The sequence below is a fragment of the Pyxicephalus adspersus genome, chromosome 10 (genome assembly GCF_032062135.1).
Source record: "Pyxicephalus adspersus chromosome 10, UCB_Pads_2.0, whole genome shotgun sequence".
NCBI lineage: Eukaryota > Metazoa > Chordata > Amphibia > Anura > Pyxicephalidae > Pyxicephalus > Pyxicephalus adspersus.
The window spans coordinates 16,160,417-16,184,663 of record NC_092867.1 but is presented as its reverse complement, the minus strand read 5'-3'; the positions used below and the strand labels follow the sequence as shown (position 1 = coordinate 16,184,663).

General features: G+C 36.9%; 1 protein-coding gene across 2 annotated transcripts in view; it reads right to left on the bottom strand.

Annotated features, from left to right (window-relative positions):
• Positions 1 to 24,247, bottom strand: part of INPP5A (inositol polyphosphate-5-phosphatase A) — a 242,864-nt gene that overhangs the window by 29,598 nt on the left and 189,019 nt on the right. For both annotated transcript variants that reach the window (XM_072425211.1, XM_072425212.1), the window contains exons 10-11: positions 10,130 to 10,225; positions 9,602 to 9,676 (exon numbers count right to left, since the gene is read on the bottom strand). In XM_072425211.1, the coding sequence (XP_072281312.1) occupies positions 9,602 to 9,676; positions 10,130 to 10,225 (171 nt within the window). The remainder of the gene's footprint in view (positions 1 to 9,601; positions 9,677 to 10,129; positions 10,226 to 24,247) is intronic.

Below are 24,247 nucleotides of genomic sequence, written 5' to 3'. Positions count from 1 at the left end.
AAAGCATCCAATAATATCTGTTTTTACTACATAACTTATTTTAAATCAAGTGACATAATTGCTAAGTGTGATGTGCAACACAGCTTCCAGAAAACAGGATGTCAAAATGTGATGAGGAGCCTTCATGACTAAAAGAACTGAATCCAAGAATGAAAGGGGTGAGGCTGTGTACATATGCAGTGTTTAACCCAGAATTTTTTTTAAGCTGGGTGGGAAGAAATTGTAGGCAGGTGGTAGCCCCTGTCTTATGGCCCAACTCTTCAATACCTACCCAAAAAAAGCCAGGTGGTTACTAAAAAGTGCCAGGTGCTACGCCCTGCTAAAAGAGGCTTAGGAGAACACTGACTATTTGTCTCAGGGGAGAAACCTCATATGTGTACAGAGGTCCCCCAATGTGGTTCACAGATCCGTCAGAATGGATCTGTAAACGACCGCTATACAAGTCAAGGTACGAAAGCACAGTGGGGTGCCGCTTGTGCATTATCCCCCTCCCCTCTTTATAGAACAGAAAGGGCTCTTGTGTGTACAGAGCTTGTTGGAAGCCTAAGACTGGGGAAAAAAAGTGCTAGGTAACATTCTCCACCCAGGAAATGAGAAAGACTATTTAAGGTTGTTCAAACTACATTGTGAGACGCTCACAGTGTGCACTAAAATCAAGTAAGCAATTTCAGTACTGAAGATAAGTGTGTACAAGTGTGCAAGACTTGAGAAGACTGGAGTTCAGCTTTAATTAAAATGCCTATAGACATAAGACAGCTTGAACCAGCTAATATTGATCAAACCTAAATAAAGTGACATATTTACGGAAACTAAACAACCAGTGTATGTACTTACTAGTCAACTAATCACAGGAGAATATTGCCCAAATGGGATTTCAACAGCCAGTCATGACTGGTCACTGTGTGTCTGTATTTTGCCTCTATGCTTATGCAGATTTCTAATGTTCACTGTTGAGTACTTACCATAAAAGTGATTAGAAACCTTTCAATGTACAGCAACCATGTGATATTGCACTACTAAAAGCTAGGGATCATAACACAGGTTTAAAGATAATTACAGGTGCATGGAAAAATAAAAATCAATACCACACCTTAGTTGGTCAAAATCAGGAAAAAAAAACTAAACTGAATAAAGTGAAGGCTTTACCTCCTGCATTTCAGTTTTTATTATCAATGAGTCTCAGTAATAATTTTTAAAGGTGGATGGGCAGTTGATAAGTGAACGGATTGGCAAGCTGAAGTAAACTGCATAATAATTCCCAGTGTCCCCCCCAGAAATTATTTTCAGAAGCTGTAGCTGTATTGTGATCCAACTTTTCAGTAACTATTCAAAAACAGCCAGGCACTTACAGAAAAATGCCCGGTGGTGTGCCCAGATAAAAAGGGCTGGGGAGAACAGTGGTTCCTTTAGCTTAAGAAGAAGAGAAGACATACTTATTAAAGATGAACAATTTCAAGTAATTTTGAAAGACCAGTGAATTTTCAAGAAATACAGGTGTATCAGACACAGCCATGGGCAACATTACAACCCGGTGTATTGGGCACCATTACAACCCGGTGTATTGGGCACCATTACAACCCGGTGTATTGGGCACCATTACAACCCGGTGTATTGGGAACCATTACAACCCGGTGTATTGGGAACCATTACAACCCGGTGTATTGGGAACCATTACAATACGGTTTATTTAGTTTAAAAGGCATAAAACTTGTAATTTCAAATTGGTGTATATTACAAGGTGTAAAAGATGGCAGGAAAGTGTGCTAGCTCTGAACATAAAAAGATATATGTTCCAAGAGACATAGGGCATGCATACAGATAACAAAATAAAGCAAGCAAGATTTGATATGATGGGTCTAAAGATTCTGTAGGTCCCCAGAAATGCATGTTTAGTGGAACTTTTGCTGAAACATGCATAAATAGAAGAAATTATCATTCCGATTCTACGTATGTACATGGCTGGGGTGTGGGCAGACGATGTGCCCACTGTGCTAAAGGTACTTGTCAGCAATGTATCTGCAATCACTGCATCTGTAGGTCTCAGTGGCCAAGGTTGGTTGTTAAAACTCTGCATAATTACAGAAAAGAGTTTAGAGCTGCTCTCTTTACCTCTAAATTAGGGAGGAAGAATTTGACACTGTAACAAGCTCATTGAAATCAAAATTTGCCATCACAGCTAAAAATTATTGAGGGTTTAAAACTAGAACAAGCAATTTATAAAGCTCAGAGCCCTAAAACTGAAGAAAAAAGGACAAGCGGGAAATCATCGGCGTTTAGATAGCTCCGTTATGTTGACAATTTACAGTCTAATTATGCTTGTGGAGCTATGCTGTTATTCTCTTTGATGAAGTGCCAGTGGAGGCCTTGCAATGATTAACTTTATCACAAATTATAGAAAGTTATCAAACCCATATCACATAGATAATAAAGGATTTTTAGCCTTGACATATTAAAAAATAATGTAAAGACGCTTAAAGCGAACAAAGGGTAACAAATGTGTTTTGCAGGTACTATAAATAGTATGACATTAACACATACAGGTAGATAAAACGTCTAAAAAAAGATCACACGACTTCCTTGATAATGCTTTGATTTACTTTCCTTTCTAAAAGGCTAGCGCCATCTTTATTCAGTCATTCCTTCCCAAATATGCAATGCAATTATCCATGTGCCCATGGATAAGCTTCTACATACCCGGCTGTGTGTTTACAAATGGTCTCAAGTCTCCTACTGTTGTGTTACTTCTCAACCAATAAGTGTAAAAATCCCTTAAACAGTAGAGTCCCTCTTTAGTTCATTACATTGTCACTTTCCAATGTAAAAATCCATTGTTCCTTCTGACATTTTAAAGAATTTACAGTACTTCACCCTGTGACCTGCCAAACAATTACAGCACTCAATCCCGAGCAGGAAAGATTAAGACACCCATACACAGTGGACAATCATCTAACAATATCTATCAAAATGCATGGTCGTTCGACCATTAACATCTAGTTTTATGATTGTTGGCAAACATCTATATCCATCACCTATTGCGGCATTCTTAACCTGATTGTGCCTAGGATAGAAAACAAAAGTATGGGTGTACCAAGTTAAACGTTCTTTCTTTCTAAACAAAATTACAAATTTGTTATTGCTGACAACGTCAAGATACATCACTTGTCATATGAATTCATGTTGACAGTTTGTAATGTGTCCTATGTAATAGGATGATCAATTCATCCAAAAAGGCATGGCTAGGGGGTCAACCGTTCATCCAACAATCTGATCCATAAATATTCACTGGATTTCAAAAGACTATGCCTAAGCACAGATCTATAATGGGGCTTAAGAACAGCTTTTATTATAAATGGCACCATTTTCTTGCTATTAACACATATGTGAACTAGCAGTGTTTTCGAAAGATGTAAAATACCCTATAATACCTTTGCAGTAGTCACAAAAAGTTAAGGCGCTCTCAGTACATGAAAAAGTGACTGGTTCAGCAGAACCGTCAAATTACTCATACTTTATTCACATGATGTTGTTGGAGTGAATTCACGGTACTAAAAGTCTAAAGTGAAAGAGTGAAGGATAAATTGTGGGAAAAGTGGGGGAAATGTCACGTACTTGAAAAATATGTGGTTTTCACTGGGCCTTAGTAGCAGATTGTGGCATGGTGGCAGCGCCAGCTGAACAAAACCAAAGATCTTTTTGCTGTCCGTGAAGGTGGCATTCTGACCGTTAATGTATAGGGGCATTATTCCCAATGGCAACCAATGCTAATAGCATTTTACCCACTTATTTATTATAGAAGGGTCTCACATATATTTTAAAATTGTTTTAAGGGTTCTACGGGGTAAAAAGTTGGGAAAGTTTGTACTGTATTATTCTTTTAAACATTTTACTAGATCATAAAATTTTATTACCTGCCATGTAAGGAAACCCTAAACCTTGGCATGTCCTTGGGCACCTCTCAGAACTGTCCCTTTGTGTAGAATTTTCATTTATTGCACTGCCCTTTCTCCCTAATAAAACTGTATATATAGGTTATGCCTTAGAGGAATGTAATGGAATACACTGAAGTAAAAAGCATATATATACAATTCATATTTAAAATTGCTTAGTTTTATCTATTATCACGCAAAATACGTTTAATATAGCTGTGGCATTTATCAGTAATCCAGGACTATGCAATTTGCTATTAAAAATGTGCTGCACTACATCTGACAACAACAAAGCCATCAGTCCGCTTCTGCTGAACATGACAAGCAAACTAAGCTCCTAATTGCCCCCTGACAGTTCTTCAATTGACCCTTTGAAGAGTCTTGCAAGCAATGTTGTTTAATGTACAGTGCAGAGAGGTGTCAGCATAAATAAAGATGGCTTGGCTGCCTTGGACAGATAATTAGTAAATACAACTTCGTGTTAACCCAGTAAGAACCTTCCGTGCTTGTAAACATCATAGAAAAAATACTTTATGGGTGTATCTAGACAGTGGCCTATTTCATACTCATGAAGGTTTTTAGATTAAATAGATTTTTGATGTCCAATAACTGTCCAATAAGTCTAAATTGTGGGTTTTGCATTACTTATTCTAGTTTGGGTATTCTGTGTGCAGTTCCATGCGCCAAAATGAAAGGCAAACGTATGTATAGTAAACTATACACAGTGGCATCTATCAGGACATTCCTATTGAAAACAAAACCAAACACACAAAAAGCAGGTAAAGAAATGGGAATGTTATTGAAAATATTGGTGTGAAACTCTGTGCCATTTCAGTGCAAGGTGTGGACTGGCCCCAACACATTAAGCCTCAATTACTTGTCCAAGAAAAAAAGGTCTATGTTACTTCAAAGATATTGATTGTACATCTCAAAAGGCTCAAGGCCACTGGGCCAAAAGAAGTTTAGACAGAAGAGCTGCTGCCACTTAGACTACCAACAACATCTTGCCCAGAATACTGTAAAAGTTGTGCAACCCATGAAACAAGAATATAGAGGATTGTGGATTACCACAATGCAGTAGCTAGTCTTTGTTTGCGGGGTTTTTCCTTTATTTTTTACAAAAAACGTGCAACTGTTCTACATTTGCTAAAAATATTTCTGTATAACATCACACATAATAAACATAACATGTATCAGCTAGCAGTGATTGGTCAAAAGTGATTATGAAGAATCTATCATTGTTGAATAATACATTTACTTTCTCCAAAATGGTCCTGAAGACCTCTCTGCAGCTGCTGTTTAAAGCTAAACCCCAGGCTAAACAAATATAAAATAAATCTAAATATAGGAATCGTATGTATTGTTAGGTAAATTTTGAGGTGCTTTGTGGATTTCACTTGGGTCAGCGTAGTGATCTTGAATGAAATATTCCCTTTACTTTGTCTCCAAGGCACCTTAGTTTTCTGCTGTCTACCTGTAATGGCTACTTGGGTGCCCTAATGGGTACATCACACAGCTCTGCTTTTTGGACAGGCTATATACAGCACAGTAATTATGTCACTGCTTCAATAACAACATAATATCTAGGTGTGCCTAAAAGGGATTTAGTGTACACAGTGAATTTATGGCCATTGTTTTTCCATTTATGGCCACGGTCACTTGCACTGCCGCACTGGTTCCTAAGGAGCCTGCGATTGCATATTTGTCAACTGGTAGCTGTAAGTGGTACTAGTACTGCTCACTATTGACCCTATTTATTCTCTGTGGAGCTGCCACAAAAAGATGGCCATGTGGCGTATTCCAAGAAACAGGGTTCTTGGGGTAGATGGACTGCAACCTCACTGCAAGTGTGAACCTAGCCTTAGCTCGGTCCACACTTGTCCTCTAACAGCAGCTAGGAGATCCAGTATACCTGTCCTTAACACACATCTTTATACACGTGCATATCCAATGGTGCATATCCCAAATTATTTATTTATTAAATAAAAAATCAGGATATGTATGATAATGAGAAGCATTTCTTTAAATTTGTATTTATTTGATTGAAACTAATTGTACAGGGGAGGAGAATTTCATAGAGAAATATGGTTCTATTTTCAAGCTGATCAAACCAGTTACAACCTTATTGTACAATCATCTTTAGATACATAAAGAACTATAAGGCCTTTTCTAACTGGACACAAAATCAGTAGAACCTTTAAGTAGGCTATACATTACTTGATTTTGATAAGCCTGAATGGGATAGATTATGTGCTGTACAATCATAATATAATGATTATGAGCACTTTGGTTTGGAGAATTTTAAGAAGTTGGGATGTGGACATTTGTCTTTTTTCCAATTATGTCAAACCTTACATAATGTCAGCATTTACTACACTTACAAACTGAAAACTTAGAAAACATTATTATTACATTACAACCCATCAGTACATTGGATTTTACAGTAAAACAGCACTACACTAATACAACAAATATCAATAAGGCCGTATTTACCTTTGGCTTTTCTGAAAAAAGCAATCTTCATCAAGCATGCATCATCTCATTTCTGTTGCACTGCATTTGACTGCAAATAGCAAACTACAAGCCTAAACCTTTTTATGATGAAAACTGCAATTCTGCTTCTTAAGAAAAAAATTGTGATCTGTATAGATTTTTTTACAACCATAATAACTATTTTATGTATCAGAGATATCCATCTCCTAAATTACAGCAGGGAAAGAAGTGAAACGAAATATATAAATAAAATATAATAAAAAAAATTGGAAAAAAAAAAAAAAAGATCTTCACAGACAATGATAAAGTAGTTAGTGGATAATAAATATTTGTCAGGTCCTGTCACATCTGCACAAATTCCGCTATTAGTGAAGAGACGCTGCAGATAGAAATAAATAGAGGCCAGAAAATCAATGCATCTTCAGCTCAAGCAGTTGCTAAACACACAGAAAAACATCTTTATCCTACAAGCAGTGCGCTGCGAATATTCCCAAGTCTTGCCTCGCTGCAGCGGAGGAAAATTTAATCTTCCCAAATACTCATCAGGGCACTCCATCCTGCAGAGCTGACAGCCCCACTTATAATTAATTATACAATTTCGATGGGAATATCGACTAAAGCGAGCCATATATCATAGCAAAAGTCAATAGCCATGGACACATTCAATCATGTCCCAGCCAATGATTACTACTCTTAAAATACAATAATTATTTTCAGGAGCCAGCTTGAATTAAATTTCTGTCAGGCTGGTACAAGACCAGTGCTTGATGAAGGATGCAATGGATTTTTTTGGGGTTGAATTTGGCCCAGGAACATTCATCCTTTAAGATAGGTAGTTTGTTTTTTAGCGATCATGGTGCTGCGTATTTAACTAGACCATGAAGATTGGATTATCTCCTCTGGCTCATTATATCATTCATCTTTCTCTGGCTTCCGAGGCTGTACATGAAGGTTCTATGCCGCTATCAAACAAGAAGCAGAGATACAGAATGCTGTTAGGCATTCTCTCTAAAGCCACTTATGTTTTTTTTCTAAATGTATATATTATTTTAAACATGAAACTTTAGGCAGACATAAATAAAAGATAACTTTCAGACAGACTGCAAGATGGTTCTTATTCTGTAGTAGCAGATACCTTTGGCTTTCTGTTCTTGGGGGGAAAATGGTGGTATGTTGGCTCGTGATGCTGGGCATTGGGTGCAGTAGCATTATTTTCAGGGATTTTATTCCCAAATGTCTCTAACCTCCTCATCTAATCAAGCCTTTATTACTTAGGGGCACATTTATAAAGCAGTTAAACTGACATTAACTATAGGTTAACCTTCAGGTGCATGTGTTTTAAATAAAAGTAATTGTCATTGACTGTAATTCAGACACATTCACAGCTTTATACATATGCCCCTTATACATAGGAGTTACAAAACTGGATGGGAGTGGTTGAGAACCATTCTGTGCACCTGAATATGGTATATCACAGTGTCATTCCTGGAAGGGCTAGACGTGCAAACGCATTAGGTTTTCAAGTGCTTTGCTGCATGTTTCTATGCTCCTTGGAGCAGCTAACTGCATGGTTTGCCACTGCAAATGTGAAAGGGGCCTTAAGAAGAGTTCTTGTTCACCAAATATTCATTGTGAGTTGTTTATATTAGTTTATGTAAACAATGGCAAAGAAAGGGTTATTTTAAAGGAAAATTTAGAGGAAATTTGGTTGCCAATGTTAACTTTTCCTTCTGAAAAAAACAATTCCCTATCTGTCATACTGATCCAACGGGTTCAGTACATGCCTAAAAGCCCTTTTTATGCTTCTCTATTCCTAAACTTGGTATACTCACCTAGGGCTGGTATATTAGATGTTTTTGATACATACAAAGTTTGAAGAAAACTCCCTTATCTAATACTAGATGTTAGGAACATCATGTGCAAACATATGCTGAGCAGAAGGCCATTCCCCATTATACTTGAGAATCCCTATGTCAGCACTGTGATTCCTTTTTTGCAAAGTGTTCACTGGTGATACACCACAAATGGATCATTAAAAATCCACAGGAAATATACAAGGTAACGCACCCAGGTATTTAAGGCTTTCTTTCTATGTAAAATCATCTAAATCATCATATAGGGAAGGAAGCTTCAGAAAATCCATCAGGTTAAATTGCAGCCCAGATTGGCAAGATTTATTCTCACTAGTACTAGTACTTTACTCTACTTGTATTAGTAAAATAAAATCTTACATTTACATACCGTACTAGGAAAATTGAGGCTACTCAGACCAACTTGTCAACTCATCCAAACATTTTTTTACATGTTGCAGATCAGCAGTTAAAATTATATTAATTTGAATGCGATCTAACACTGTTACATGGCAACTTTTTGCCCTGCTCTTGCACACGTACAAATAATGCATCTGAATTATCCCAGACAAATGTAAATGGGTCCAAAAAAGTGATATAATGGAAAGCAGATATTACTGTCTGTTCAGCTTTTACTTCCCAGTATACTCCCCAGTGTTATCACGGCCTGCATTTTGCAGACTATTTATAAAACACCTTGCTGCGGTACTCTATACAGTTCTCTCTGCTCACTGGTAAACACCTTGTTTGGAATGAGCCAGACAAATGACTTTGGAAAGTCAAGTAAAGCTGACTCTCCGCCTGCATTACTAGTTAATATACAGAAATTGTAATGTTTTTTTCTTGTGGTCTGATGACTTTGGGCTCCCAAAGCCAGCAAAGCACAACCCATACACAACTGAGATTTATAAATGCATTGTGTTTTTTCATTTTATAGTTGATATTGAGTAAACACTTTGTGTGCACTGTTTAAAAAAGCTAAATATTGAAAAGAAAATTTTAATGCAATGACTAAAACTTTATACACTTTGAAGTGATTGTTACTGCATTCTAGAAAATTTGAACAATAAAGTGGATGAAAACAGTCACATTGCTTATCTTTTCTTTCTTTTTTGTTCATTTTGGCTCATTTGCTGGCCTTCAGGATTTTTTTTTAAAGCACTAAACCTAATTTCTCAAAACATGTTGGGTCAGGATAAACATCTCATACTTTCCAATGGTGTATTAGTAGCTATGTATTGAATATATGTAAACGTTATAATATAATTGTGTTCCAGGCTGCTGGCCTTACTTTTTTATTCAAAGATAATTTTGTTTTAGATTTAGACTTACCGCAATCCCATTGTTATCTCTAAAAACTTCTTGATTAAAATAATCAAATATTTTCTTTTCTATTTGAAGCACTACCTGGAAGAAAGAAAATAAAGTGCAAATGATTTAAAAGCCTGTGAATGACCTTTAATAAAATACAAAAAATACAGAAAGTATTCAACTGAGGTCCCTAAGAAAAAGCCTGTGTAGCTACTAATAAAACTCAATCTATTAAACTGCATTTGTTGGATGCCATTCACTGTAACTTTAACTATGCAGCACTTTGAGTATTTATTTGGCTGAAGTTGGACTGGACAGAAGGAGGAACCAGTGCCAAGGGCCCACATTTTTCTCTCCTGATATATTTTTTTTTTGTAAACATGGACACAACACAACAAACATAGTGCTCTTCAGAGCCATTTAAAAATCATTAGCATAGCGTGAATTTTGTTGCCCCTTTATACAACCCAGACTTCACAGTATTTTGCATTTATTTATTATTTAAAGTTCTCCTTTAGGTAAGTGGTAAAATAAACATTGTGCAGATACCTTGTGATCATTTTCAGATTCACGAAATATCAACTTGTCTATCGTGTTGTTGTCGGAAGAGTGGACAGTTTGCATTGTAGTTTTCGTGCAAAGTGTCTGTTGAAAAAGAAAAACAGAACCTTAAAAGTAATATTAGAAACAATCAATGCAATTCTTGCTTTCTGTGATCATATGCCAGGGCTGGTAATATAGAATACCTTGTGGGAGTATTCTGGTCATTTATTCTGCATTCTTTTTAAATTGAATTATCAATGGCAATGCAGCTATGAGCCCAATAAAACAACATAGGACATTTTTATTGACACAAAGAAAATAGTCTGATTGCTTGACAAAGTTTAGAGACTGCTGTGAAATGAAGCTCTTACAATTATGAGCACAGTGTTTAACGCAGACCGACACTGATATAAATATAAAAATATAAAATAAGATAACAGTGATGAACTAATTCTAAAGACTGCTAATTGACTAAATGTAAGGTTGATTTTTTGGTTTAAGTAGTATGAGTGACACAGAAAACAAGCATGCAAATACCCATGTAACAAATTGTGCCACAACTGGCTAAACACCTGAGCCTCAGAAGGTATTAAAGTGGAATTAAACCCTGGGGATTCACAGGCACCGCCATCTTTTTCCTTCTTGGCTTCCGCATGCTGATCATTGGCCAACTTGAATGGCTGGGCCAGGATGACACTGCATGTGCAGTTCAGCGGATTAGGACAGATGGGCAGCAATCGGGCATGTAAGAATACTTATTGCAGATGAGACATTGCCTGTCCCTTTCTGCAAGGACCTTACCGATGCCAAGTTGGAGCTTTAGTCAGAACACCAACCAGGCAAAAATAATTTTTTAGAACCAGGTCAGGAATGGCAGCTTACACTATAAAGATCCACTTTAAGGATGATCAAACACAGAGGATTCCTAAGTTTCCTACATTCATGCTTTGTTTGCATAGTTTACCCTAAAACAGCAAGGATCAATAGGGATGCAAATGAAAATCACTAACATTGCAGACCTATTTTTAAATGGAATCATAGTCATATCTAAGGCATTGCTCACTTTCTGTACACTGATGAAATAACACACAATTAAGGTACCATGAACATACATACACCGGATGGCTAGTATTGCTGACCTCAGACAGTTAATGAGCATTTACATACTTCAATACTTTCTAAATCTGTTACTGATAAGCTTCTGATCTGCATACATTTTACACAATAATGACATCCCAATAATGACTGAGATTCAAGACAACCAGACAAGTAGCATTTTCGAGTATATCTTTCAAAACTGTTTCTCTTCAAATCATAATTATTTTAATATAATCGTGCTGAACAATTATAGTTACTTAAAAGCAAATATTTAATAGCCCAAGGTACTGGTTGTAGTACATTCTTAGCAATCATTAGCATAAGGATAATGTTCACACATTACAGAAATAGTTTAACATCAGCAAAATTTCTTGGGACTGGAATATATTTAGGATAAAGTAGATTCACCACAAAAGAACATTATTGCACAACCCATTGTTTGCAAATAACAGAAAAATTATATTTTTATATGTTAATTTAGTAATATGGATATGACATACAAAAAAAAGATAAATGGAACAAACAACACTTTCAGGACTAACTGGCATTATTCCAACGCTAATAGTTGAGCTGTATTAAGTGGTAATTATTATGTTTTGGAGAATAAATTATCTGTGCAGACAAATGACTGGATAATACTGTGTAACAACAGTGCACAGAATACTTGGTGGGTGTATTTAAGTATTGTAGATGTATTCCAAACAATCTCTACATTCAGTAAACAAATCAGTGTCAGAGTTAGAGATGACCATTCATTTTAACCATCTGTGTCTGCCTGCACTTCCTAATGCTGAGATCCAAATCTGAGCTTTTCCCAAGAGTCTTCCTCTGTGATACCGAGCATTGAAATTCAAAGCACAGATTAGCTAATCGGGTCAAGCCCCCTAAAAAAGGGGGCCATTGGACTTAGGTGTCACAAATCAGTCTGGTTGCCTTTAAACAGCACACCAGATTAGAACAAGCATTAGGACAAACCAGAGCGGTAAACCGGACACTTTCTAAAGCTGGTTTCTAAAGCTCTAACAAATCGCTCCATCTTTCACTCATTTAAACTTTCCAAATGAGGGTCAATATGCTCTTCTAGCATCCAAATGCTAATGCGCTTAAGTGTGCTTAAGAAGCTTTGCAGAGTGAAAAGACCAAAAAAAGGCCTTGGAAACCGCAAGGGAGAACTTACGCCACAGTCACCAGGCATTGAAGCCATCCAAGAATGGTGACAATTAAACAAATTCATGATTTTGTTTGCTTAAAAACAATTGATTTAGGAGACATTTTTAACTGCCCTAAATTCTATCTGAAGAAATAAAAAATACTAACTATATTTTTATAATCCATCAAAAAGAACGCACACAAATCATGACGGCAACAAAGAAATGGTTATTGTACCGCACAAAATCAGTACGATTATATCGCGGGTCATTTCATACACAATTGGGTGATTTGTTCTTTTGAACTGCTCAAGTCGCGAGAACTGAAGCGGAACATTTTCAAGGGCATAAGCCCCTTATCGGGAAATGTTTTAATGGTATCTGAATATTATTGATAGTTATGCAGCAGAGCAATAAAAGGTAATACCTTCTATATAAAGTTGGATGCGGGCATTTCATGCAAGAATATGATAAACCCCAAAATAAATTCCAATCACATATTAAAACATTACTTCATTTAGGCTAAATGCATGCGAAGATTTGATTGATCTACAAAGATGAGACCACAAATATATCCAACATGCACATTTACTACTGCTTACATTATAGGTAATCTACCTACTTACTTGTTTCCTATATGGCACCGATATATTACGCATAGCTTTAAGTCCTTCGTCATATCACTAACTGTCCCTCAATGAAGCTCACAATCTAATGTTCCTACCATAGACATGTGTCATTAACACAGACTAAAGCCATTTTTGAGGGGAAGCCAATTAACCTAACTGGATGTTTTTAGAATGTGGGAGTAAACCGGAATGCCAAGAGGAAGGTGCTGTGTGTTTTCAAGTATGAAGCAGTCAATCAAAATAGATAAAATTACAACTTTAGTAATGAGGACTGCCTTTGCTGTCTTTCTTAAAACACTAGTTTCTGAACTTTCATGCTCTCCACTCTGAATCCTTTTTTGTACTGATGTATCTGAAGGCAGAAAATCTGCACAACATAACCAACCAGCATTTCCAGGTGAAGGTATGAACCAGGAATAAAACCTCTAAGAAAATTTACAATAGGTCACAAATGACAAATAGACTTTTATATTATCTACTTTCCCACTACAGGAAAAATTCTATATAACTGAAAATACAACTATGCAATGAAAGCATCACACATACACTATTTCACAACCCTGACCAAAAGAAATTGTTTCTAGTGTGTGTAGACATGACTTGAGTTTAGAGTAGACAGTGCTTCACTGGTCATGGCCACACGAGTTGTCCGTTAGTAGCACAGATAAATGAATAAAGGAATTAACAGGGACAAGAAAGCAATAGAAATGCAGAGAGCCTGAAGAAGGAACACTTGAGAACTTAAAAACCCAAATCTGATCAAAGAATCCAGTAATGAGATCAGACTTTTGCTCTAGTTGTAAATTAATCACACAATTGAGATCTTAAGAGTCTGGGAAAATTGTTTCCAACACCATCAAAAGAACAGAAAAAGCAAAAGCTCTAATGAATAAAAAAGTGCCTGTTTGGGAAGCCAAGAAAATGTATTTGGTTCTCTTGGCTGTATAGTGAAACAGAGGATAGACCTGAAGGAAAAAGAATTCACCTCAGTGTTGAGATGCAAATACTAATACAGCCAACTGCCTCTGGTCTACTAAAAAAAAAATAAAAGATCAGAGAGGCTTGCCTATCTTACCTTTCTGCCAGCACTATGACTATAGACTTAAATGGACACTACCCAGAGAGAATTTTGGAGGTTGCTTTAAAATGCTAGCTTTCTAGCTGGAATTATTATGCCTTGGCTTTAGTGTGGGGAACAATTACAAAGTATCCAAACACTAATTAACAACAAACTTGTTTTGGGGTTTGTGACTAAAACATACCAAGACAGGAATCTAGCCTTTTCAGGAAGCCTTAATTAGAGCTCAGATTCTTTTAGAATGGCAAAGTCATTCTAAGCCTGACACAAGCAGAGCTTAGAAGAAAGCTGAATATGCAGGCTGTTACTTCTCTAAAGTTAGACCCTCCACACCTGGACTTCATTACACTGCAACAGTGTGGTTCACTGCCATTTATTCTGAATGTACATCGTTACAATGTCTTGCAATACCACTGGAAACCTATTCATAAGGAAAGGTCTGCCTTAAAGCAATCCAGGCTTCATCTGTGCTTGTCAGGAACGAATGGCCCAGACAATCAAGATGGCCCAAGATTGGAAGAGACAGGATACAGGAAGTGACAAAGTAAGAAAATGTGGCACCTTGCGATGTAACAGGACAGGGGAGCATAGTTGGTTTAGATCCACTTTGATACAGCATGGTAAATTAACAGTCCATAACTGCTCCTCTGCCTGGCAATGTTTGATAGTACCATATAAAATTAAGATCCTCATTATCATATATGACAGAAGACCAGACTGACTGCCCTAGACTAGATTTACAAATATTCTGCAAAGGATTATATAGAATATGTTCTACTTCTCCTCACTATTTTAATGTATATGTGTAGTTAAATTAAAGTGAGGCACCTCTAGGCATTGTTCAAATGTAAATTGGTGGAGAAAAAGGAAGAGGTTTGAGGCTCAGAAGTTTTTAATGCAATAAGTGAAGTGTATTGATTGATTATTTGGTACATAAGCCATCTAATACACGTAAATACATAATATTAGTTCTTTTGACCTGTTAACATTTAATGTTAAACATCGGCAAATGTTAGTAGGAGTAGGTGGAATAGAGGATGTCTTAAGAATGTTACGTTTGAAGAGTAAATTACAGGAATTACAGTAAGTATGATGTGACCAACTCTTCCTTGAGAGTGTAGGTATACCAAGCCACTTGATGATGTAGGAGTGGGTAGGATAGAACGGTGCCTTCCTTTAAGATATAGATTTAATGGATCACTTGCAGAAATTATCAGCGTTTGGTCAAGAATGTAGATATCCCAGGTCACAGGGTGAATAGGGCAGGAAGGTGCCTTCCTTTAGACTGTAGGTTTTTGATGGGTCACTTGCAGAGATCAGCAGCGTTTGAAGATGCAGAATGCAGCACCTTGTGTGGGGCATGTTCCTAACCACGGACCGTTAAGCACGCATTAATATCTATCCCTGAGAAAGCCCTACGTGGCGAGACACGTCGGATTATTGCGCGGCACGGCGCGGTCATTTGAACAGTTACACGGTTAAGTCAATAACCCTTTGATGAAACTCACTGTGTATAGTATGTACAAATATTCTGTTTTGTGAAATGTTAACAGGACAGAAAACTAATGACTGTACATAATTTTAGTGTATGCTTTCAAATCACAAGTGTCATTTTTTTATACATATTATGCACTATTATTTTTCCAAAGCATTGGCACCATGGTTCACATAACATGCTTTAGGTTAACTCAAGTTACTTGTGTGTTATTTCATTGTACAGGTGTGAAGGTGCCAGGTGGGAGATGGTGAGGAATGCAGCATGGATGGTCTATAGCTGGCTGTTAGAGAATGCTGTATGAATAGAGGGGAGATAACTGCTGAAGAATGTTCCCTGGATGATTAGGCAAAACTTACTAGACAAGGTAGTTTGGGCAGGGGACATTAGCAGACAGAATAGGCAATGCTGAATGTAGTGCAAAACACTTAGATCACAGAACACTTTGTGGTGTTAATTTGTCAGAGAAGTTACTGTGGCTACACTTGTTTTATGCTTTCCACAACAACTCGTTTGAAAAATTAACATTTTTTCAAAAATAATTTTAGCTTATTTTTTAATCGCTTCGTCAATGTATTTTTTAATCCAGCAATCTCTGAAACTGTTTCTTATGAATTAGCTCAGTGAGTAGCAACTAATAGACAGAGACTGCCCAGTTTGCCCCGTCTTCTGGGCACGGGCTAACACTCATCTGCAGTCACACATTGCAAAGTGCCTTTTACAAACTGTACTGCAAACGTAAAATTACAAGTACAGATGTCAAATACCCTTTAAGGGCTAGGTTAGTCCCAGTGACATATGAGCATTGCTGTATGGTACTTCCAAAAATCATTAATGGTATGATGGTTTTGCCAAAATAGATGATCAACCACATCAAATCAATTACTCGTCCTTGCAGTGAATGATTACAAAAAAATAATTCTGTGTAATACTGTATTAATCTTTTGGCTAGTCTAACAGGCAGAAAGCTTGTTTTTGTGTGCTTTCTGTTTAAAATCCAAAATCAATAATGCCGTTTAGCTCCCAGCAAACATTTGCAGACTGTTGTTATATCATCATACACCTATAGAAAGAAAAATACTACTCCCAAGACTCTCAAATTGCATACATTTTCCAACTTGACAGATTTCACTTGATCAAAAGAAATGATTGGGTTATTTTTCAGTAGCCATATTTTACAAAATGATGGACACGATATCTGTACACATGCTTGAAAATGCCAAGCAGCCCAAAAACACCACCTGTTGAAATAAAACAGTTTAATTAAGTGTTTAGGTAATATTACCCTGTCTTGCCAAAATGAGTTGAATATTTCAGCCACCACTACCTAAACAATAACGAGAGCAACTTTACACTTGTGGTTAGCACCCAAAGCTTATCCACCCCTTAAACACCTGAGTGTGAAAAATACTACTCATATGAATGGCTCAGTAACATGTGGCTGGAGGGCAGCATACTTATCCATGGTTTAAAAAACTGAGACATGCAGAGTTTAGTTAACCACATCTACAACAACGAAGGGTGGAAAAAGGGCAATAAATGCAGAATGCTGCCAGACAATCCATAAAACAAGAGCTTTAGGCAGATTTTCTTTTTCTTCTGCTTGTGTAATAGAAGCCTAAAGCTTAACTAGGAATCTGTCATCAGCCTGTCTATGCAAATTTTTTATGATTTAAATTGATGTATTAAACTATGCTTTAATGTCCTATTTACATATCTAATTTATACAATCTAGCATTAAACGATGCTAAAGATGATTGTAGTCCTATTACTACACTTGCAACATCAACAGAGTTAAGAACTGTGCACGACACTTTTTTTTTTTATTTGCAATACTACAATACTAAATAAAATTTTCAGGACAAGCTTTTATGTGTCACTCCCAATTCTTCTCTGGTCCAAGCATGACATAATGATGACATAAGATTTAAAAACAAATTTTGCAGATTGTCCTTTTATCATCATACACCTTGAGAAGGAAAAACACTACTCACAGACTTTCAAGTTGCACACATTTTCCAACTTGACAGATTTCACAAAAGAAATTAATAGCTTATTTATCAGTAGCCATGTTTTACAAAATGATGGACACAATATCTGGGTGCAAGCTTGAAAATGTCAAGCACCAAATTTGGGTAATATTACTCTTGCCAAAAATGAGTTGAATATTTTAGCCAGAGCTACCTATGCAATCAATATTTGTGGAATCCAGAGTGCGATGAACAATAGAATTTAAACTGATAACCCATTGTTTACCAAAAAAAGCAAAGGTGTAAGTAGTGTCTATGATCTCCAAACACTTTATAATAAAATTCTATTTACATAAAACCAGTATCTATGTACTCAGGTACCAAAGGAACAGCAGGGAAAATAAAATAATTTACAACAGTCAAAATGATTCCCCTAACCTCAACATGTTAAAATATTTTTGTCTGCTTTAGTAATCTAGCATATGTAAATTTTCCAGTAAGTAACAAGCAATATTTTTAAAATAAATGATACAAGTCACAACAAAAAAAATGGAATTTAAGCATTCATCGCTGATCATTTCCACTGGGAATACCTAAAAATATCCAGTTGGGGAAAAACATACAGCTTGTGTGGTCTCAGCATTGTGCTGAACAAAACAAATACTGTAGAAAAACGGCAGCTACCTATCACAGTTTTCCTGTAACACGCAGTAGAAACTGTACACATTTCTATCATTTAATCAATCATTGAATTTAGTTGAATTTAAAATTCCCTATATGCTAAAAAAGGTATGTTAGTAAAACAAATGTTGCATTAGCTATTGATTCTGGTAACAGGACCTGCTGTGCATCTGCATTAATGGCATTTTAACCAGTACATGATTGGTTAAAACAATTGCCAGCTCACATTAACATCTGTGACCAGCCCCAGACCTATTCTCTCTGCGATATATCTTTACGTGCTGTTAAATTCATCTGTCATTTTATTGAATGCCAATAGGCCACAAATCTCCACACACCTCCCGGAGTGACTGGTGACAGAGGCATTCTGTTTTACCATAGGAAAACATTTGTGTGTTCCTCTGTTTGGCTATACATTCTATTTTAACTCATCTGACTCACTATTATTCCCAGGCCGGGAGGACAAATTGCTCTCAGTAGCTTCTTTTCAGAGGCAGCCCAGCGCGCAAAAAATTGTCACTGAGCAGAAACACAAGAAACAGGGGCATAAAAATTCATCACTTTGGCCTCTTGACCTCTTGCCACTGGGTTTGGCACACCCTGTGTTGAAAGGCCCAAAGAAAGCACACGTTGCACCCAGGGAAAGCAAGGCAGACTGACCGAGAAAAAGTACAGACAAGAAAATATCTTGGACACACGAAAAGCCTACCAGATGCTTCATTGTCATGCTCAGAGAAGCAGCTTTGGAAATAGAGGGTGACCAGCCACATGGTACACTGGGTGGAATAAGTAAGGCCATTGTTTCAGTGCAGCTCTGTCACTTTTTTGACTGCAGGACAAAGACGTGTAAAGGCAAGATTTAATCCTAACTTTTTTTCTAGTCAGCAGATTAAAACCAAACCTGCCAGATGTCCACAAGACTGTTTAACATACAAGGAGCAGTTTTAATGCTTTCAGAAATAAAGTCTGTATCTTCATTCTCCTCTATACTATATTTGCCCATATTTGCTCCTCAACGCCAATTAGGCACAAGACAAGGGAAGTGCTATCCATTATGTACTACCAAAATAAACTAGATATGGTAATGTTATTTATTCTACTTCCTGCATATCTCTTTTACCAGACGTGATAAAAACCCAAACCTCTTTCACAGGCAGGGATGTCCCAAAAGGCAAATGGGCACCAATTTAATCAAACTTAAGTTCAAATTGGTCTTCTCACATATATTTTGGCTAAAACAAAATATTTCTCAGAAGTAAAAATTGACAAGAGTAAAGGAAAACATCTCAGAATGTTTAAATGATATCAAGTCTCCCCTCTTTAGTTGTACTGTGGTCCAATGCTTAGATCATAAAGAAAGATTTTTTGGAAATTAAAGGTCCACTCATCTGTTTTTGTCCTTGGGTAATCAAACTTTTTACCCAATCGGAGGCTGACCATCTATCTATGTTAACCTTGAAAAATGTAGCAATTAACAAAGATTGATGGGAATTGTTTAAGGACTCAGGGCTGCCGATTACCCAAGATAAATGCAAAATATATTTCTACTACACTGCAAACATTGTCTTTCATACTTTGTATCACAAAAACTTGCACTATATGAATGTGCTGCTAAATGATACCATTTAAAACTAGACACAAATACTGCAACAAAGAATATTTTAAATGTGATGATTGTAATAGCTCAGTCTTTACCGCATTCTTATATTTTGGAAAAAGACTTGACACTTGCAACTGGTATTTATCCTAAGCCACCCAAGTTTTCCACAAGGTGGCCCTTAATGTAAACTTTTGATACGGAAGAATAATACATAGGAGCAAGGATTTACGATCGGAGCTCCCACTCAGTTTTGGGTTTCTGATAATCTTTTTTGTTGCACAGACAAGGCATTGGGCCAACAAATGTTCCAGACATGGTAAAATGAAAATGTTTAATATGGATCATAGTTTAGTGCATAACACTTTGCTGATGTCACCTTGCAAGTCTTTAAAATTAATATCTGAGGTGGATGATGAGAAGCTGAAATGCACTAATCCTATAATGTCTGATTGAATAGCATTTAATGCACTTGCTGCAAATCTTTGGCACCAAGTATATGCTTTGCCTCATCTGTCCTCTATGTGTTTAGGAAAGACTGCCATGTACCAGTGAGATTTAACCTTTTCCGTCTGTCAGCTAATGAAAAGAAAAGCAGAGCCAAGCTCTTGGGTCAAAAGAAGAGTCTTTTTCAGGTAAATGCTCTTCCCCGCTCTACAGTCATTAGTGCTTCGCCTTGGTGTACACAGCTAAATTAAACCAGTCCCTCAGATGACAACCTAAAGCCAGGACATTCACTAACCAATAATAAGCCTCAAGGATGAATATAAACAAATATGAAACTAAAAGCCAGTAGCAATTAGAAATGGCATACAAAAAGTCAGTGAAACAGACAGAGTGGGTTGCAAAGGTCACAGCTACAACTGGGCCTCTGCCCTTAGGTGCCTGTAAGACCACCAACAACTACTGTATTTTGTTGGTAGCACAGTGGTCACTGTAGGTCAGCAAGTTGGGTTATCTATAGAATTACAGATCTGATTATTATAACTGGCTTTCCCATGCTTATCACCATGTATTGTGAGATCACATAACAATAAGTGCACGAGATACTTGTGAGCTGTCAGTTGGACTGAAGGTGCAAACACTGGCCATTAGCAAAGAGGTTCTGGCCATAGCCACAAACACAGCAATTTGTGAGATGAAACGAGCAATCCTTGCAAGATTGTGCTACTTAATAGTTGAAACCCTCATATAACGTGAGCACAAAATTAACATAGGTCTTCAGAATTAAGGGTCATATGCAGACTTTTATTATAACAATTTAATTGCACATTCTTATGTTATCATTTTCAATAGGTAAGTATGCATTGTCTTGTAGACTTTTAGTTCTATTCAGTTTTATTTTATTGTAAAACGATAAATTGTCTTTAACTTTCTATATTTTATATAACACTATAAACTATAAACATTAATAATAACACTGTAAACTGTATAACTTTACATAGGTGAAGCATTGGTCTTTTATTGTGCATGTAGGGGAAGAATAGGGGGATTCGAACTGAGAAGAAATGGAAAAAAAAGTAATTTTCAGTATTACTGTGTGCACTGGCCTGAGCTTTATGTACTTCTTTGTCCAGTACCTAACGTAGTTTGGATCCTTGCACTCCATGCATTACACACTCCTGACCCATGCACTCTGTGCAGTACACGTTCTTGATCTCTCCAATCTGTGCTACACATTACTCATCCCTGCACTCTATGGCTTATGCACGTCTGACTCCTGCATACCATGACTTATGCCAGGGTTTCTTTTTAACATTGGGGAACCACTTGAAATAATTTTCAGGTCTTCAGGGAACCATTACTATAATTGCTATATCCACAGCATCTTAGACTAATGGTCAGTGGAAAGAATGCTTCTTACATGTTTGGCCATCAGGAAGGCTGCCCATAGATAAGCAAAAAGATCATTGGTATCTGGTAAACTGACCCGAGAGTCACAAACTGCCCATTGTTCAGGGAACCCCTGGCAACCTCTGGAGGAACCCTGGATATGTGCTCTGTACCTTTTGCAATCCTGAACCCTTTTTCTGCATGCTTTATGCATTCCTCACTCAAATACTGACATTCATACCCCGTGCTACACATTTCTGATCCTAGTTCTCGATGTGTTATGCACTCCTGACAACTCCTGTGCTCTCTGAAAAATGTATTTCTGCACTATAACTACTGTTATACAGACCTCATTCCTCTTCTTTGACTGCCATATCCATTCCCAAGGTTACCCAGGTCTTCCACAATGATAGCAATGCTGAAATTTAAACATTTAGTACTTCTGGAAACCATATCAAAATAACGTTACAATAATAACTTAAAGTGAGTACCTATAGAAAATGCTTGAAATTTTAAGTTTGAAATTATGTTAATAGGTGTAATGATCTTCCCAGCCCCTTTCAGACGACAGACCACCTGGCACTTCTCAGTAACCACCCACAAACAGCTGGTCGAGTCATAATACAGGGGCCGCTACCCACCTACAGCTTCTTCCCATTCAGTTTAACAAAAATTTGCTTTGTTCCCAAACCTTGCTAAACAGTTTCCAGTGAATTGTCTACTAAAACGATTCAAATGATTGAAAAGATTCTCGTCATTTTTTGGAAGGGATACTAGGGGCAGAATGTACTAAATAGCCTCTAATTAAATGAATAATTACCTTTTTAAAAATGATAAAAAGCCACGTAACATAAATTCAATGGTATTTACCCACATACAAGAGCCGATGAGCTTGCGCACAGCCTGATCGTTGTGCTGGGTGGCCTACAAATATACTGTCTTACCAATTTTCCATGCCCATCCCTCCAAATGTGACCCTGTATCCAAAGCTTTTATTTGTCTGACAACTTGAAGCAGGGAAACATGTAGCCTGTCTGATAGCATGAAATCGGCAACAAAGCTGGAACAACAAAGAATGCAGCGGGAAAGGCAACAGGGCCGATTACAGCTTCCAGCTCAATAGAATGGGTTTGTGAAAGAAGTAGCTGCTCATCGGGATCATCATCATTGTGCATTTAAATGGCTAAGCAATGACAAATAAGACACAATAAACCAACATAATGTTAACAGCTGATAGTAATGACATATGAGAAAGCTCTAAATATTTGATTTGGACAAGCATAGACAGGACTATTGCACACTTTTGTAAAAAAAATATTTTTAATTTGATTCATAAAAAACCTTTTAGAGTATAATAAAATGTGCATGTGTAGAATGCAAGCTTGGTTCAGATCATTACCCTGCACCTGTTTAAACTAGTAACTTCACTATGAGGGTTGTCCAAGCTCTGGAATTTACAAGGCTTGATTGACATCCCTAAATCTCCCTTTTATATAGCACACTGGGAAGGCGGCTCAACAATGGCCAGCCCCATATCCAATAAAAGACAATAGATGTTTTAGATACCATTTCCCTGCCTTTCTCTCATTATAGACAGTGTTAAGTGCCTGTTGAGTGGTGACCCTACTGCAATTCTATTCTGTACAGCCCAACTAAGGCAACTTGTTGATTTATAGTTATTTTAAAGTTAAATAAAATCTAGTTAATTGTGTGATTGTGTGGGCAAAAGTTTGCAAAAACTAACACACACACACTCACGGAACTTTTCAATTACGCTAAACATACTTTATTTTGGAGAACAGAAGACAAGGGCAGAAGACCATTTGTACATTTCCAAGATTACTGGACACACAAATTTTAATTGCAAATTTCTTTCTTTGTGTGCATTTTTTCTGGAATCTGTATTGGTGTGTTTAGATTAGATGTGAAATTTGTGGATATGACTATGACTGTTGTACCCTAAAGTTAATTTCTGAATTAAAATGCTTATGTAAAAAAAATAAGTACAATATAACCAAATTAAGACTTTTGTATTTACTGTTATCCTTTACCCTTCCTGCTACCAGCACGTCCCAGTTTAGTATCATAGCAGTACCAAGAACACAAGCATAAACAGAGAAGTGGGACCTGTGTCCCTCAGTGGACTCCAAAAGATCATTTCAATTCAGGCTCCACTTAATATTACTTTAATGTTTTTGTTGGACTTAAAAGCTGCTGTGAAGGTTCACATTTTGTTCAGGACCTGGTATACTTAATCACATTGAATTCATTTTCTTTCTGATCCTAGCAACTTCTTTCATTTGAAAGCATGCGTAGTTGAAAAAGTCCTTACACAGAAAGGGACAAAACACCCACCTGGTAATACTTGGCAAATATGTGAACTAACAACAGCTGGCAGTCCATGTATAAGTGCTGTAAAGAAGGAATATGTCCACTTAAAGAGCTCATGAGATGAAAGCCTGTACAAAACGTGATGCAAAGTACGCACTTTCATGCTTAATAACACACCTCGTGGGATGTAGCATTGTTTGAGCTTCTTAGGAATGATACTCTAATAAAAGCCCCTGTCCCAAAAATCTGGTGTTTAGGAGCAAT